This window comes from Triticum aestivum, chromosome 3D (assembly GCF_018294505.1).
Source record: "Triticum aestivum cultivar Chinese Spring chromosome 3D, IWGSC CS RefSeq v2.1, whole genome shotgun sequence".
Lineage (NCBI taxonomy): Eukaryota > Viridiplantae > Streptophyta > Magnoliopsida > Poales > Poaceae > Triticum > Triticum aestivum.
Genome location: NC_057802.1, coordinates 160,155,269 through 160,173,557, shown reverse-complemented (window position 1 = coordinate 160,173,557; position 18,289 = coordinate 160,155,269). Strand labels below are relative to the sequence as shown.

General features: G+C 49.5%; 1 protein-coding gene across 1 annotated transcript; it reads left to right on the top strand.

Annotated features, from left to right (window-relative positions):
• Positions 1 to 943: 943 nt before the first annotated feature.
• On the top strand, positions 944 to 3,519 carry LOC123078027 (purple acid phosphatase 15). The gene is made up of 6 exons (XM_044500411.1): positions 944 to 1,447; positions 1,524 to 1,715; positions 1,816 to 2,373; positions 2,487 to 2,677; positions 2,754 to 3,038; positions 3,138 to 3,519. Exons 1-6 carry the CDS (start codon positions 1,195 to 1,197, stop codon positions 3,273 to 3,275), a joined length of 1,617 nt encoding a protein of 538 aa, XP_044356346.1. The 5' UTR covers positions 944 to 1,194; the 3' UTR covers positions 3,276 to 3,519.
• Positions 3,520 to 18,289: the final 14,770 nt, after the last annotated feature.

The following is an 18,289-nucleotide window of genomic DNA, read 5'->3' as shown; positions in this document are numbered from 1 at the left end:
GTCGGTACATGCTGCAAGCATTTCAATATTTAGCAGTGTTTTCCTTCTACTACACACCTCTAATATGTAAGGCAGTGACCCCTAGCAGGGGACTTTGTCAACCCCCCCCCCCCCCCCCCCCCACGCGGGGCTACCCTCACCTCACTTTATTCTTCCTTTGTCACTCCACACATCTTAACTTAAATATATAGACCAACAGTTCAGATTAACAGTTGGGTAGCCATCTTGTAGCGCCGCTTCAGATAAAGTTGTGCACATGTTTTTATTTAAAAAAAATACAAATGGTCCTGGCCTTCATCCCAAAAAATCTAAAAAAAAAATCCTCATCTGCATCTAAAAGGTAAAAAATAAAAAATCACCACTGCAGTCTACCTGCGAGCGCCACTTTGCATAGCCCTTCATTTAAAAAAATACGTGGGATGCTCACCTCCATCTAAGAAAAAAACATTTAAAAAAAAATACTCATCTCCATCTAAAAAATATATGCCAAAATTTTTTTCACCACGGTCAACCAGCTTGCGCCACGTGGCATAGCTGATTGGTTGCTCTTCTCCCGACGCTTAATGAGTTTAATAATGTGACCATATGGTAGTACGACCCATCATGAATTTCTGACCAAGATATCATTTAAAAAATGAAATGAGTAGTGAAGTTTAACTTGATGCCTAAAAAATAAACTAATTAGAAGTTAGGTTTAAGGGATCGATTAGGAACCCCAAATGATTTTACATCCGTAGATATATAGTAAAATCATTTGACAAATTTTCCCCTTCTGGACGTCGGGTCGGAAAACAGACGAAGATGATGCCGGCCTGCAGTTAGGGAAGTTTTCTTTCTTTTTCCGAAAGGAAGTTAGGGAAGTTTTGAAGCACACGTGGACGGACCCGTTCTGACGGCGGTGGGGAGGCATATTCGACGGTGACCATGAAAGATGCCCACTTTTGCAGCAATGTCGAGGCAACCTTGCTGTTCCAAAGTGGGCGGCCGGACGGGACGTCACCCAGCTGCCAATTCCAAACAATGCAAGAAGATCACCAGATTCGACTTCACTCCCATCCTTCTCTGCTCGATTCCTATAAATTTTGCTCTGAAATCGTCCCAATTCTCTCCATGCCAATCTCACCCAACACTCACCTCGCACTGCTCTCCTTTTGATCCCGACGAAAGAGGGAACGCCCGCGGCACCAAACGACTATGTGGATGTGGAAGGGGTCGCTGCCGCTGCTTCTGCTCGCGGCGGCGGTGGCGGCGGCGGCTGAGCCGGCGTCGACGCTGGAGGGACCGTCGCGGCCGGTGACGGTGCCGCTGCGGGAAGACAGGGGCCACGCGGTGGACCTGCCGGACACGGACCCCCGGGTGCAGCGCCGGGTCACAGGCTGGGCTCCCGAGCAGATCGCCGTCGCGCTCTCCGCCGCTCCCACCTCCGCCTGGGTCTCCTGGATCACAGGTAATTAGGCTGATTTCACTGGACTGTAAAACTTTTTTAGTGAGTTCTGAGATGGCATTGGCTGTTGGCTCCGCAGGGGATTTCCAGATGGGCGGCGCCGTCAAGCCGCTGGACCCCGGCACGGTCGGCAGCGTCGTGCGCTACGGCCTCGCCGCCGATTCTTTGGCCCGCGAGGCCACCGGCGAGGCGCTCGTGTACAGCCAGCTCTACCCCTTCGAGGGCCTCCAGAACTACACCTCCGGCATCATCCACCACGTCCGCATCCTAGGTCGATCCCCTGCTCCACAATCCAAAAACAAACAAAAAAATGCAGTTTTTACAGCTACCAGAAAAGCAAACGCGGGACTGAAATTCTCGCCGCAATGCAGGGCTGGAGCCTGGGACGAAGTACTACTACCAGTGCGGCGACCCGGCCATCCCGGGGGCGATGAGCGCCGTGCACGCGTTCCGAACGATGCCGGACGTCGGGCCGCGGAGCTACCCGGGGAGGATCGCCGTGGTCGGGGATCTCGGGCTCACGTACAACACCACCTCGACCGTGGAGCACATGGCGAGCAACCAGCCCGACCTGGTCCTCCTCCTCGGCGACGTGAGCTACGCCAACCTGTACCTGACCAACGGCACCGGAACGGACTGCTACTCCTGCTCCTTCGCCAAGTCCACGCCCATCCACGAGACGTACCAGCCGCGCTGGGATTACTGGGGAAGGTACATGGAGCCCGTGACGTCGAGCACGCCGATGATGGTGGTCGAAGGGAACCATGAGATCGAGCAGCAGATCGGCAACAAGACGTTCGCGGCTTACAGCGCGCGGTTCGCGTTCCCGTCGATGGAGAGCGAGTCCTTCTCCCCCTTCTACTACTCGTTCGACGCCGGCGGCATCCATTTCATCATGCTCGCTGCGTACGCTGACTACAGCAAATCAGGTACGTAACACAATTCAATCTGGCAGTGACATACTACTCTGAAACTTTGGTCATGGGAAGCAAGGAAGTTGAAATTTGGTGGACTGATTCTTGCGCACAACGAACAAATTCAGGGGAGCAGTACAGATGGCTGGAGAAGGACCTGGCAAAGGTGGACAGATCGGTGACCCCATGGCTGGTCGCGGGCTGGCACGCGCCGTGGTACAGCACCTACAAGGCTCACTACAGGGAGGCGGAGTGCATGAGAGTGGCCATGGAGGAGCTGCTCTACTCCTACGGCCTCGACATCGTCTTCACGGGCCATGTATGTTCTGCCTTATCTCTGAAGTCTGAACTTTAATTAGCAAGCAGGTAAGAGTGACTTGTGTGATCTCTGGCAGGTGCACGCGTACGAGCGCTCAAACCGGGTGTTCAACTACACGCTGGACCCGTGCGGCGCCGTGCACATCTCGGTGGGCGACGGCGGGAACCGCGAGAAGATGGCCACCACCCACGCCGACGACCCAGGGCGCTGCCCGGAGCCACTGTCCACGCCTGACGACTTCATGGGCGGCTTCTGCGCCTTCAACTTCACGTCCGGCCCGGCCGCCGGCAGCTTCTGCTGGGACCGGCAGCCGGACTACAGCGCCTACCGGGAGAGCAGCTTCGGCCACGGCATTCTTGAGGTAACGTGCTGCTCCCAAGGGAAAAAAAGATTGGAGCTAACTACTACTGTACATTACAATTCTGAACAATGACTGACGAGACGAATTTTGTTGGTGCAGGTGAAGAATGAGACGTACGCTCTCTGGAAATGGCACAGGAACCAGGATCTGTATCAAGGTGCTGTCGGAGATGAGATTTATATCGTCCGGGAGCCGGAAAGATGCCTGCTCAAATCGAGCATAGCGGCATACTTTTGATCTAACACTAAACAAATCAAATTCACGTGTACAATGTGTAGTACTAGCTGGTAGGTACTTCGACTTGTGATCCAAGCGAACTCTCTATTCTGTCACGAGCTCTCTGCGAGCTCTGACGAGATTAAGATAGGTTGAGATTATAGCATGAAAGACTTGTGATCGTGTATCAGTCTATACAATGTGATAAATAAATTGGTACGTATCGTTTTTCAGATGAACAGGCGAACTTCACCCTGCTTTTTCATTATAGCTGGGAACGGAACAGGTTAGGCCTCATTAGGTTTGGAGGAAATCAAAATGTACGAATTAAGAGTAATATAGGAATTTGATAGGATGACACTTGCCATCCTAAGGAAATGTCTTGCCTCGTTCCTACGCACAAAATGAGATTTGAGTGGATGTGTAGATTCCTCCAAAAACACAGGAAATGAATAGTATTCCTATGAAATTCCTATACACGTTTCCTACAAACCGAATGCATCTATAGGAATTTTTCCTATGGAATCCTTGTTCCTACGTTTTTCCTATAGAAATCCTCCAAACCGAATGAGGTTGACAGTCACAGTTGAAAGTGTAATCTTGCTCTTAAGAATGTTTTTGATGTTGATGACAAATTTACATATAGGGGACTAACCTTGTTTGCTAAGTATATACACAGGTCATCAGTCCTCTGGTTTTGTATTGTGCATCATGATCACATCATATGAGATATTACTCAAGCAATTAATCAATGAGGAAAGGAGCAAACAAAGACGAAGTATCATGCTCTTTTATACATTTCTTGAGTAATAGGAATCCCGCACTATTAAGAGGGGATCCGAGTTGTAGGTTTAAGGCTTGCTCATATTCTACCTCACAAGTAGTTTTTCATAAAAGACCAAAATCCCTAGCAAAACCCCTTAGCCAAAACCTACCACCTTTTTTCTCTTCACTCTCTCCATAGCCGGATCATCCGGACTTGGTCCCGGATCATCTGGGCTAGTCCCCGGATCATCTGGGCTAGTCCCCGGATCATCCGGTGATTGATCCGGATCGTCCGATAATGCATCCAGAGAGCATCATTTGGCTCTGATTATAGCCGGATCATCCGGACCTGTCTCGGATCATCCGGGCTGTGGCCGGCTCATCCGGACCCTGTCCCGGATCATCCGGATAATATCGTCCCTTCCATCACAGAAGGTTGGTGGATGAAGCCGGATCGTCCGGGTGTTCATCCGGATCGTCCGGGCTTGTGACCAGATCATCCGGGAGGGCCTCCGGACTGTCCGGCCTCCTCACAGCTCTGCTGCTATCACTTTCATCCGGGTCTTTCGCCGGAGCATCCGGACCTGTGTCCGGATCATCCGGATGGTACTCCAAATCATCCGGGCAAGTCCACCTCTGCTCAAAACGGCTCTATTCTATTGTGGGTATATATAGCTCCTTACCTCTTTGAGATAAGGTTGAACACTTCACTCCAACACACCCCAAGAACACCAGTGCTCCCTCTCTCTTGCTCATCCACGAAATCCTAGATCCCGATTTGATTCTTGAGAGTTTGAAAGAGTTGTCCCAATCAAAAGAAAGATCTTCCCCCTCTCCTTCTTGTTACCGAAGCAAATCGTGATTTGAGGAAGTCTTGAGCTTTTTCCCCTCGGATCTTATTACTCTTGGAGGTTGGAGACTCCTAGTCGGTAGGAGTCTTTCGGAGAGGAATCGACCATTGTGATTACCCCCGGAAAAGTTTGTGAGGGTTTGGAGACCACCCCAAGGTCTACCACTAGTGGTTGAGAAACGCCTTCGTGGTGTTGTCTCAAAGGGAGAATAGGGCGAGCCTTCGTGGCGTTGGTGTGCCTTCGTGGTAACATCCACCTCTCTAACGGTGACGTAGCTTCCCTCCAAGGAAGTGAACATCGGCATACATCCTCGTCTCCCGGAGTTGCGGTTATCCCTAACCCTAACTCTCTACTTGTGGTTACTTGTCTCTTTGCACTTACATATATATCATATTGTGCTTGCTTACACACCTACTTGTGTTACTTGTTTATCTTGCTTAGCTCCTAGCATTACTTGCAATTGTTATGCTCACTTTCATATTCCGCATTATTGTCTAAAATTGCTAAGTAACGATTAAAATTTATAATTGTACCTATTCACCCCCCCTCTAGGTCCATCTCGATCCTTTCAATTGGTATTAGAGCCTCGTGCTCTATTCTTGTGGCTTAACCGCCCTAGAGTGAGATGAACCCCGATGGGACTCCCCTTGTTGCAGATCCAAAGAATACGGGCGTAGCTTCCATGGAAGCCAAGTCCTTCACTTCAGAGGATCTGGAACGAGCTCTTGCTAAGCAAAAGGAGGAGCATGATGCCTCTCTTGAGGCCTTGGTCCAAATGAGGATAGCCACACTAACCACGATGCTTGCACCACTTTCTGGTGGTGCGGCCTCGAGGCCAGCTGTGCCTACTCCTTCACTTGGCCAACAACCTCCTATCAATGAACACTTTGGTGTTCCTTGGCTTTATGCAAGACCTAAAGTAGAGAAACCTAAGTATAACCCTCAAGGCAAACCTCCTTTACTTGATGACACTACCGATTTTGCTTTGTGGAGAGTTGCTATTCAGGATCATCTTCGATATGGAAATGATGAGATGTTGGAGATCTTGGAGTATGGCTACCAAGCTATTGACCCGAAGAACCTTACTCCAAGAGAGGTATATGACAAGAATCTCAACGACACAACAACCATGTGCATAAGGAGAGGTATGACTGACAAGCAAAGGAGGCCATACATACATATCACAAGTGCCAAGGAATTATGGGATAGCATTGTGAGGACCAAGACCGGTACCTCCACTCTCCGGCTTGCTCAATATGAAATTGCCAAGGGTCAATTGCAAAAACTTTTGTATGGATAAAGGTGAATCTCCAAAGCAACTACTTGAGCGTCTCATGACTCTCACCGCCGACATCGAGTCATGTGAATGTGACAAGACTCAAGATGGATTCAACTTGACTAAGCGATTTCTCGTGGATAAGTTGCTTCATGCTCTTGCTCCGTATCATCACCAAATGGTGTGGGATATATGACAACACCATGGATTCAAGGAAATGACTCCGGATGACATCATATCCACCTTCCAACTATTTGAAGAATCAAATGATAATGCTACAAAACATCTTGCCATGCATGGTACCTCAACATCAAAAATCAATCTTGCATTGAAGGCCAAGCATGTATGTGATGAAGAGCAAAGTGAAGAAGAAGATGATGAGGATGAAGACGGTGATGAGATCGACTCCGATGAGGGCCCTTCATATGAAGACATTGCCCTCTTTGTCAAGAAGTTTACCACAGGAAAATTCAAGGGAAGATTCCAGAAGAAGAAAGTGAGAAAGTGTTACAACTGTGAAGAAACCAACCACTTCTCCAACGATTGCCCCTATGAGAAGAGAGAAGATAAACCAAGGTTTCCCAAGACCTTTCCCAAGAAGAAGTTGCCAAACCCCTTGAACTCAAAGCTCAAGAAGAGAGATGGGAAAGCAATGGTTGCTCATGAAGAATCCGATCCAGATGATGTTAGTGGTGTTGCCGGAGTTGCTCAAGATTCTCAAAACACCTTAAGGCTAGTCAACAAGAGTGGTGATGTTGCCACCTACAACTACATGAAAGACTACAAGGGCAACGCTCACAAGTGCCTAATGGCCAAGGCCGTGGTAGAAGATGGAGAGGACCAAAACTCACCTGACAAGGTCAAGGTAACCCCATGATCAAATCCTCCTCTTTTCACTCCTTCTACTCCTAGTGATGAGTATCTTGCTGCGGAGGATAGTTATGAGGATGATGATATAGATGATCCTATGCTTGCTAAACTAAATAAGTTCATGTGCTCTCTCAAAGGAAAGAATCTCACTAGCGAGCTACATCCTTTCATAGAAGACAGAAAATAAGAGGACTGATGCTTTCTTACTTCTTCTTTGGCCGAATGTGAAAGATTACCCAGAGGGGGAATTAGTTGCAGGTTATCAAACCGAATATTCCGGTATCAAATATTGTTTCTTTTCTCTTTTGAAATGCTTCCCCAGTCAATCAGCAGCTTATTCGATAGACAGGAAGGGAAGACGGTCATACAAAGGCCGGATAAGTAGCGACCTGCACGAATGGTGTAACGACTGCCCCGGTCAAAGTAGGAGTCGCAGGTACTATTTATGATGTTCCTGGGGCTCATCATATGTTTACTGTGGGCTTAGACGTTGATACGCGTGCCTACTTCACCGTTGCTACCATGATCATAGCTGTGCCCACAGGAATCGCAAAACTCCGTTTCCATAAAGAATTTGATGGAGTTTTCCCGTATTTCGACCGGAGAATCCAACATAGTCATTACTGTAAAGATTCTGACCAAAAAATGGTACATTCCATGCCCTCGGAGAACGCTTTGTCGTGCAAAGTCACTGACATATCCAGTGTCTTTTTCGTACCCCAAGAATGGATTGGATCGAAACGACTTTCCTGCTTGAAAATAGGGGCCCCTTTGTGTCTGTATGAATCTCTGACCGCACAAAATCTCTTCTTTTTTGTAATCGCCGAAATTGTACGACGACCCTTCTTGTTCTAGGCATACGACCCTGAGACGTGACGGTGTCACTTTTCCGGCCCGGTAAAGTGACAGTTATATAAATAAGAATAAGAAAGAGAAGCGTGATGTTGTCGTGATCGATCGAAAGGCAGGGCGGCAGAGCCCCCAACCGACGGGAGTAGTTACGCGACAGAGCAATGAAAAGCTGGGATCTTTCCTTATCTTCGGTCGTGACCCCTTTTCCTTTTGTATGAGAAAGCGCTACAAAACATCCTTCTCGCAATCCGCCGAACAGTTCGGGCCAAATCCTGAAGAAAGCTCAAAAGCGCTGTTTGATGAGCCTGTGTAGTATTAGGTAGTTGGTCAGGTAAAGGCTGACCAAGCCGATGATTTTAGCCGAGGACTAGCACAGCTTCCATTTTGCAGCACATCTCTCTCACACCCCCCACAAGCACCCCCAGGCGAAGGGGAGACCAGAAAACGCCTTTCGTTTCCCCCCCTTCAGCGGCCCTAGCCGCCTTCCTCCTATCGAAAAAAAGGAATCTCAGTCAACCTTCCTGTAAGCATTGGTATTGTCATGAGATATTTAAGTGGGTGAACTCGAGATACAAGCTGTTACCAACCTGATACAACGCAAGTCACAAGCTTGACACAGCGAGAATGGCTGCAACTGACAACTCCTGCATCGCAGGCCCCCGTCAATTCCTTTGAGTTTCGGTCTTGCGTAGGCTAACTAACCAAATCATAGGATCTAACACGAGACCGGCTAAAGGCGGGTCAAAAATAAGTCAAAACTTGTAAAACCCTGGTTTTGCCTTGTTACTAAGGAGAAATTGACATACTTAGCAAACAGAGATAGAATTATTTCAAAAAGAGATCAGGAAAGAGCCATTTCCCAACCAAATAAAACAGGAAAGCATGAGGCTTGAGGTCCTCGCAAGTATTATCCAGTGCCATCAACTCGGACCAGCGAATCAAGCCTTGTTCCAGGACTTGATCTCCCTTTATTACTAAGTTTCTACCCCCGAGGGAACCGGCCACGATGCGTGGGGGTATCGAAGAAAACGTTTAGGTATCGGTAATAGGATTCCCACTATGATTTGCAGAAATCCTATTAAGTAAGATTCTTAAGCTTAATAAGCCCAAAGATCGAAAAGTACGGACCATTTTGAAATAAAACTGGACCATTTGTGAAGCCGTCACAGGCAGAAGCTGTCGCTTGACGGACGAAGCCGAGCCGATACGATAGGCGGGCGAAGTGAGCGAGACCAAGACGGGCCAGACGTGGAGTGGCGTTACTCGCCTGTTTACTTTCCCCAGTAGCCCAGGGGCGGGAGCTAGGACTTCTGAGGTGAACAGTCCCTCAAAGTAACCTTGTATCAGAGATGCTATTTGGTCATTACCTCATCCCCTCTGAGTTGTGAGTAAGCGGAACCATTCTTTTTTTTGTTCTTCTCCATATTCTGGCCGGTAGGGATTTGTTTCATATGCTTATGGAGATGGCGAGTAAGCACACCATCACTGAGGGAGTCCTGGACTAAGGGGTCCTCGGGCGTCCGGCCTGTTAGCCATGGGCCGGACTGATGGGCTGTGAAGAATACGAAGACCAAATACTACACCCGTGTCCGGATGGGACTCTCCTTGGTGTGGAAGGCAAGCTTGGCGATTAAATATGTAGATCCCTTTCTCTGTAACTGACCTTGTGTAACCCTAGATCCTTCCGGTGTCTATATAAATCGGAGGACTTAGTCCGGAGGGAGGACACATTACCATAGTCATACAAGCTGGACCTCTAGGGTTTAGCCATTACGATCTCGTGGTAGATCAACTCTTGTAATACTCATATTCATCAAGATCAATCAAGCAGGAAGTAGGGTATTACCTCCATTAGTCCTGGCCATGGGCAGCGCGCCTGGCCCGAAAAAGCCCGACCCGGCCTGGCCCGACGCCGCTCTCGGGCCGGGCTCGGGCCTAGATTTTGAGCCCGAAGACCGGGCCGGGCCGGGCCCGGGCCCATTGTTTTTGCGTTTTCCTGAAGGACAGGCCGGGCCGGCCCGAAGCCCGACGGGCTTTTACGTGTTCGGGCCGGGCCTGGGTTTTTTGCGTCGGGCTTGGCTAGGCCCGGCCCGAAGCCCGGCCTGGACCGAGGTATGGCCAGGGCCAACTTGTTTGGCCATCTGGAGCAGATCGATAGCTACGCCCCTGGCCACCAGGTCAGATTCGGGAGCTTGAACTATGTTGCGGACATCCGTGGAGATTTGATCTTCGCCGGATTCGAGACCGCAGCAACCACTCCTGGTCACCCTGATGAACATGACCTAAATCTGTCATCGGGCCGCATCCAGGAGACAACTCCTGTAACCACTCTGGCCTTAAATCCGGAGCAGACTGCACCATCCAAGGATGGGAAGCTCAACCCTGCCACGGAGGCCACAGATCCCCCGGTGTTGGAGCCGCATATAGACTTAATCTCACACGATACATGTGCCACCGGAACTCCGGACTCGTCTCCGTTCATAAGTTCCGAACCTTGTGAGCCCGCGGACGCCGAACTTGATCGTTTATCGATCTTCGAATTCAGCACCGCAGATATCTTCCGGCACTCGCCTTTGGGCAATGTGCTAAACTCATTAAAGAACCTGTCCTTGGCGGGGGACTCACAATCGAACTATGTTTGGTTCGAACTAGGGGCTGATGATGGAGAATTTTGCTTCCCACCCGCCACCCACTCCATAGCCACTGTCGAGGACTTAACCGACATGCTTGATTACGGCTCCGAAGACATCGACGGTATGGACGACGATGCCGACGAGGAGCAGGGCCAAAACCCGCCATTCACTGGACGACGGACGACCACTTCTTCGTACAACGTATACATGGTAGATACACCTAAAGAAACAGACGACAATGACAAAGAAGATCCAGTTGAGAATAAAACTCCTGAGACACAGCACAAGCGCCGGCGCCCTCGGCGCTGATCTAAGTCACGTCATTCAAAAGACAGCAATGCTGGCACCAGAGGAAATAATACTCCGGAAGATGCCAAAAACGATGAAGACCCTGTTGAGGCAACTTCCGAACAGGGGGAACCAGGAAACGGGCAAATTAGCCCTGATGAACAGGCTACACATGACAACTCGGAGGATGACAATTATCTCCCGCTCTCCGAAGATGAGGCAAGCCTCGGCGACGACGAATTCGTCGTGCCAGAGGAACCTTCCGAGCAGGAGCGCTTCAAGCGCAGGCTCATAGCCACAGCAAGAAGCCTGGAAAAGAAACGGTAGCAGCTTCAAGCTGACCAAGATCTGCTTAACGACAGATGGATTGATGTCCTCGCAGCCGAAGAATACGGCCTCAAGCTCCCAGCCAGGAGTTACCCGAAGCGCAGATTGCTACCTCAGTTCGACGAGGAGGTGCCAGAGTCCATATCTCCCTTGCGCAATACGGCCGACCAACAACAACGCGGTCGGGACAGTGCGGCGGACCGACCACCATATGGTCGGGATAAATCGGTAAATCAGGCCGAACAGCAGCTCGCCCCACCACAACGAAAAAAAGAGACAAGACAGCTCGGGGTCAGACATATGACCCTCGGCAGGACCTGGACAGTAGAACAAGATATACCAGATCGATCTACGGATCGCAAAGACGAACCTCAAAACGCGACGACGGCTATCTATTCGGACGTAACGAACCAAGTCACTCCCGGGCCGAAAACCGCAGACGTACTCCATTAGAGATACGTCGCGTCGTGGCCCGGTACAGAGGGGCCGCACACCCCCGATGCTTCACTGATGAGGTGATGAATCATGAATTCCTAGAAGGGTTTAAACCCATAAATATTGAATCATATGATGGAACAATCGATCCCGTGGTGTGGATTGAGGATTTCCTTCTCCATATCCATATGGCCCGCGGAGACGACCTTCACGCCATCAAATACCTCCTGTTAAAACTCAAAGGACCAGCTCGGCACTGGTTAAACAGTCTGCCTGAAAACTCGATTCGCAGTTGGGAGGATCTGGAAGACGCCTTCCGCTGCAACTTCCAAGGTACATATGTCCGGCCACCGGATGCCGATGATTTAAGTCACATTGTCCAGCAGCCCGGGGAGTCCGCCAGGAAGCTCTGGACTAGGTTCTTAGTTAAAAAGAACCAAATTGTAGACTGTCCGGACGCAGAAGCCCTGGCGGCCTTCACACAGAGCGTCCGTGATGAGTGGCTCGCCCGCCACCTCGGTTAGGAAAGACCAAAATCCATGTCAGCCCTTACGGCTATGATGACCCGCTTTTGCGTAGGAGAAGACAGCTGGCTCGCTCGTGGAAGCAATAGCGCCAACGACGCGGGCACTTCCAAAGTCCGGGGCGGCAATGGGAAGCCACGAAGCAATAAAAGCAAGCACCCCAATAACAATGAGGGAACACACGACACAACGGTCAACGCCGGATTCAGCGGCCCCAGACCCGGCCAACCAAAAAAGCCATTCACGGCAAATAGGGACGAACCATCCAATTTAGATAGGATATTGGACAGGCCCTGCCAGATTCATGGCACCCCAATAAACCAGCTAATCACACCAATAGAAGCTGTTGGGGTTTCAAACAGGCCGGCAAGTTAAATGCCGAACACAAGGGGAAGAGGCCGCCCGACGATAGCAACGGCGAAGAGACTCACCAACCAAATACCGGGGGTCAGAAGCAATTTCCCCCCGAAGTAAAAACAGTGTACATGGTACACACGATACACAACTCTACAAGGGAGCAGGAGAAGCACTCCCTCCAGACTGAAGATTATACTGCGGCAACTTCAGTACAAAACGGTCTTATTAAACCGCATACCTTGTTGGCCATTAAGCCACCGGTCTCCATTCAACAGGATCGACCAATTCCGGAGCGGAAATAGCAGTTCGGCTTCCGCCGCCCACCTCATATACCTGCGAAATTTGTACCGCGCATACATAACTACACACTTAAGATACCATGGGCATCGGCCGAAGCACAATACGGACAAGCCTGCAAGCATTTCCATAACATTTTTTCTCTAAATTACTCTTTCTTTCTTCATTATCTCTTAAAAACTGGTGACACAAAGGACAAACATCTGACTAACTCTATCGGAGTTCGGATCCGTACACTCACCTAGGGGGCTACTTCCATCAAGGAATCCCCTCATCGAGGACACGCGGCGCAGACGTGCGATAGGAGGTCCAAAATAACTTTTTGTAGACTGCACTCTTTATTTCGAGCCTGTAATACGCCTTTTTCCTCCGCCTTCGACCCCGGGCATGTCAAATAGCCGGGGTTGTGGTCTTTTTATGTAACGCCCCGAGACCGACGCTTCAGACGCCTTCCATGTTTTTCGTTATCGTCGCGTGTATTTATTTGTTTGTTGCATTCATCATGTCATCATCCGCATTGCATCGACACTCGTTGCCGTCATTGTTTTTTTAACTTGCATCCGCTCGTAGTTGCCGCGTCCCCCCTTGCTTTTGTTGACCGTTCCGAGACCAACCTTGTTCTTCGTTTTCCCACTTGTCTAAACCGGCGTCTCTTTGCACAGCGCATCGACCCCTCGTGCACGTCCGAAAGCTGTCCCGTACCCGACCCCTCAGTCGTAACCGTTGAGTCCGGATCAACCCTGGAATACCACAATACTTCTTTCTTTTCTTCTTTTGACTACCCAATTAACCCGGAGCCGTCCGATGACGATCGGACGCACCTAAAACTCCTCCCGCCTGGTATATACATAGACCAACCCTAAAATTTAGGGAGATGTCCCATCCTCCCAGCTAGCCGCCGCCGCCACTCCACCAAATCTCCCTCGGGATCCATCCCCATTCTTCTTCCAATCAGCCCGCAAGCCTCCTCCCTCGATCCATCCAACCAGCACCGCTCGCCCGATCTGCCTGTCACCACAAGCCACCGGAGCACCAGGAGCCCTCCAGCCCTTGCTCCAGCGCGCCTCCTACCCCGAGCTCCTCTCGTGCTCCTCCCATGGCGCCCTCGTTCCCGAGCACGTCGACCCCGCCGCCTCGAACTCCCGTGCCGAAGCACCACCTCGCGTGCCTCCTTCCTCAAGCAGGAGCTCGACCTGCTGCTGGCGACCTAGACTACCAGACTGGCCCCGTCGCGCCGCCTCTCCTTTTCCTTCCTTCCTATGGTTCCTTCCTTCTCCTCTCACGTCTCGCCCCTCTCTGCATTTTCCTCGCAGAAGCACCACGCCATGGCCGACCCTGCAGCAAGCTCCGCCGCCGCACCATCTGCAGGCGCTCGGACACGAGCTCGCCCGCGCCCAGTCTTCCTCCTCGTCGCGCGGATCCAGGAGGCTTGACGCTGCCGCTCCCCTGCATCGCCCTGTTGCCGCGCCTGCACCGCCTGAAGCCGTCGCACCCCTGCTACCTCTGCTTTGTAGACGAGCCACACGCTCGTGTTGACCGACTCCAGCCAGATCGACCGCGACCTGCCCATCTCCTTCGCCTCCTGGGCCACCAGGAACCTCCCCAACCCGGCCTGCTTCGGCCTCCCTCCACCACTGGCCCGACTTGGGCCTCTGGTGAGAAGCCCAGTCCGCCCGAGATGTGGCCCAGTTCCTGTTTTTTTCAGTGTCTGCGAATTTGTCTATTTATTCCAGAGTTTGCAGTTTTGCAGAAAAACCCTCTTTGTTCATGCATTTAATAACTTCACAACCATGCATCGGTTTAAAAGGATTTAAACATGTAAAATGCCTAGAATTTGATCTAGTTTCATAATATGCCACTTTCATCCATGTTAAAAATGTTTAAATGTGCTGTTTGATTTAATTTGCTTAAATGCCATGTTAAAATGATTTAATTCATAACTAATTAACCGTTACTCGGATTTAAATAAACTATATACGTAACTTGCTTGGAAAAATGTCTAGTTTAACATGGTGACATTACTTTGCATGTTTAACAACTCTAAAATATGGTTTAGGGCAGAACAGTAGCAAATTCGAAATATGCATATGAGGATTTTCCGGAATTGTTGTTTCTTATTTCCGGCCTCATTTAAACTTGCCTAAATAGTTAGTTTAATTATGCTTCACCTCTTGCCATGTTTAACAACTTTCAATATTGTTGGGTACATAAACGAGAGCAAACTAAACAACTTGAATGTGGTGTTTCGTCAATATGCAACTCGTTGCATATTGAGCTCCACTTAATTTGTAGTGTTGTTTGTTGCACTTTGCCATGCCATGCCTATATAAACCGGACATGTATCATACTTGATTGTGCATCATGCCATGTTGACGTGATGGTTGTTTACTATGTTGTTTGCTTCTTTCCGGTTTGCTTCTCTCGTTAGCTTCGGTTTCGTTCCGGAGTTGTGAGGATTCGTTCGACTACGTCCGTTTGTCTTCTTCATGGACTCGTTCTTCTTCCTTGTGGGATCTCAGGCAAGATGACCATACCCTCGAAATCACTTCTATCTTTGCTTGCTAGTTGTTCGCTCTATTGCTATGCCGCGCTACCTACCACTTGCTATATCATGCCTCCCATATTGCCATGTCAAGCCTCTAACCATCCTTTCCTAGCAAACCGTTGTTTGGCTAAGTTACCGCTTTTGCTCAGCCCTTCTTATAGCATTGCTAGTTGCAGGTGAAGCTGAAGTTTGTTCCATGTTGGAACATGGATATGTTGGGATGTCACAATATCTCTTATTTTAATTAATGCATCTATATACTTGGTAAAGGGTGGAAGGCTCGGCCTTATGCCTGGTGTTTTGTTCCACTCTTGCCGCCCTAATTTCCGTCATATCGGTATTATGTTCCCGGATTTTGCGTCCCTAACGCGGTTGGGTGTTATGGGAACCCCTTGACAGTTCGCTTTGAATAAAACTCCTCCAGCAAGGTCCAACCTTGGTTTTACATTTTCCAAACAACCTATTACCCCTTCCCTTGGGTCGGCCAACCCGAGGGTCATCTTTATTTAGCCCCCCCGGGCCAGTGCTTCTCTAAGTGTTGGTCCGAACCGAGTAGCGTGCGGGGCCACCTCGGGGAAACTCGAGGCCTGGTTTTACTCGTAGCTTGACTTATCCGGTGTGCCCTGAGAACGAGATATGTGCAGCTCCTATCGGGATTTGTCGGCACATTCGGGCGGCTTTGCTGGACTTGTTTTACCATTGTCGAAATGTCTTGTAACCGGGATTCCGAGACTGACCGGGTCTTCCCGGGAGAAGGAATATCCTTCGTTGATCGTGAGAGCTTATCATGGGCTAAGTTGGGACACCCCTGCAGGGTATTATCTTTCGAAAGCCGTGCCCACAATTATGTGGCAGATGGGAATTTGTTAATGTCCGGTTGTAGAGAACTTGACACTTGATTTAATTAAAATGCATCAACCGCGTGTGTAGTCGTGATGGTCTCTTTTCGGCGGAGTCCGGGAAGTGAACACTGTTTTGGGTTATGTTTGGACGTAAGTAGTTTCAGGATCACTTCTTGATCACTTCTAGCTTCTCGACCGTTGCGTTGCTCCTCTTCTCGCTCTTATTTGCGTATGTTAGCCACCATATTTGCTTAGTGCTTGCTGCAGCTCCACCTCATTACCCCATCCTTCCTATAAGCTTAAATAGTCTTGATCTCGCGGGTGTGAGATTGCTGAGTCCTCGTGACTCACAGATTCTACCAAAACAGTTGCAGGTGCTGACGATACCAGTGCAGGTGATGCTACCGAATTCAAGTGGGAGTTCGACAAGGACCTTGGTCGTTACTATGTTTCGTTTCCTGTTGATCAGTAGTGGAGCCCAGTTGGGACGATCGGGGATCTAGTAGTTGGGTTATCTTCTTTTCTTTTGGCTTTGACCGTAGTCGGTCTATGTGTGTACTCTGATTGATGTATGATTTATTTAAGTATTGTGTGAAGTGGCGATTGTAAGCCAACTCTCTTTATCCCATTCTTGTTCATTACATGGGATTGTGTGAAGATGACCCTTCTTGTGACAAAACCTACAATGCGGTTATGCCTCTAAGTCGTGCCTCGACACGTGGGAGATATAGCCGCATCGTGGGCGTTACATTTTATCTATAAAGTAACCATTGGCATATCACTCGGGTCCCAGTAAACATAATCCGCATTCATCATTCGTTTCTTTTTCAAAAATGAATCTGGCTCCTATGGTTGTTTCACACACATACCTCGGCATAACCTCCCAGGGGCTCGGTACGGGAACAAATGAGTTTCCGACAAAGTCCGAACAGCTTTATAGCGTACTTCGGCGTCGCGAGTTTGGCCTTATATGCATCAGCTCCGAATCATGTCTTGGGTCAATGGTTGGGTTGCCCGGCTCCTGTGCTTACTACCTTACGTTTCGATCTATCGGCTAGGGTAGTAAAGGGAGAACTACTGCGATTGTGCTTCCGGTTCATCTAGTCAAGCACCTCAGTAGAGAAAGCCGAAAACCGAATGTCATGATGCTGCGAGAGCTGGTCAACCACTCAATGACTTATCGGAATCTTTCGTGATTCCCTCCGTATTATACGAAGGACCTTTTTTCTTCAGGTCATATATGTAACGCACCATATTGGAATAAGCCGTACACATACCAGGGGCTATATCATAGTCCCCCCTATAAAACTCCTATGGCTAAGTGAAAGTGTTAACGCCCTATAGTCCAATTGCCTCGTCACCGCATTGACACCTCCTTCACGGACCAAGACGTTGGGTCAAGAGTGCTCAGATGCTTTTTCGAACACCCCCGTATTTCCTACGAGGGGGCTGAAGCCGACGACTGGAAAACTTTCAGATCATATACAAACGGCCGCACAGGAGGAACAAAAGCCTTTTAGGCAAAACTAAAATATTGACTGATTATAAAAATTGTCTTTTACAATTCGGATACACTTCACTCGGATATTATGTCTTTCGAACATTGACCCTCTATCAAGCGGGCAGCCTCTAAGACGTCCTCAAAATAATGCTCTGGTGCATGATGGTCCTTGCCCTTGGGTGGACCCTTCGCCGCAACATCGATGGCCTTCATCTTCCCCCAGTATGTCTTGACACGGGCAAAGGCCATTCGTGCACCTTCAATGCACGCCGATCGCTTAATGGCGTCGATACGTGGCACCGCATCAGCAAGCCGCTGCACCAAGCCGAAGTAGCTATTCGGAATAGGCTCAGTCGGCCACAGCTGGATTATGACGTTCTTCATGGCAGCGCCAAATATCCTATGAAGCTCGGCCCATTGGGACATCTGTTCATTCAGCAGCAGAGGGCGTTTTGATGCACCAAACTGTGACCAGAAAAGCTTCTCCGTTGCATATCCCTCTTGCGCTTGGTAAAACTGCGCCGCATCGGAAGAGCTCTTCGGCAAGTCCAAAAACACGTCTGGAGAGCTCCACACTTGGTTAAGCTGAGCATAATTTGGATCACCGAACTTAGTCTGTAATAAAAAGGGCTTACCAGCCGCAATCTCCCCAGCTTGCCGGATCTCCTCACG

Coding starts and splice junctions, on each gene's coding strand:
- LOC123078027 (XM_044500411.1), top strand. CDS start 1,195: ATGTGGATGTGGAAGGGGTCGCTGCCGCTGCTTCTGCTCGCGGCGGCG. Junction 2,678..2,753: donor ACATCGTCTTCACGGGCCAT/GTATGTTCTGCC, acceptor GATCTCTGGCAG/GTGCACGCGTACGAGCGCTC. Junction 3,039..3,137: donor TCGGCCACGGCATTCTTGAG/GTAACGTGCTGC, acceptor TTGTTGGTGCAG/GTGAAGAATGAGACGTACGC.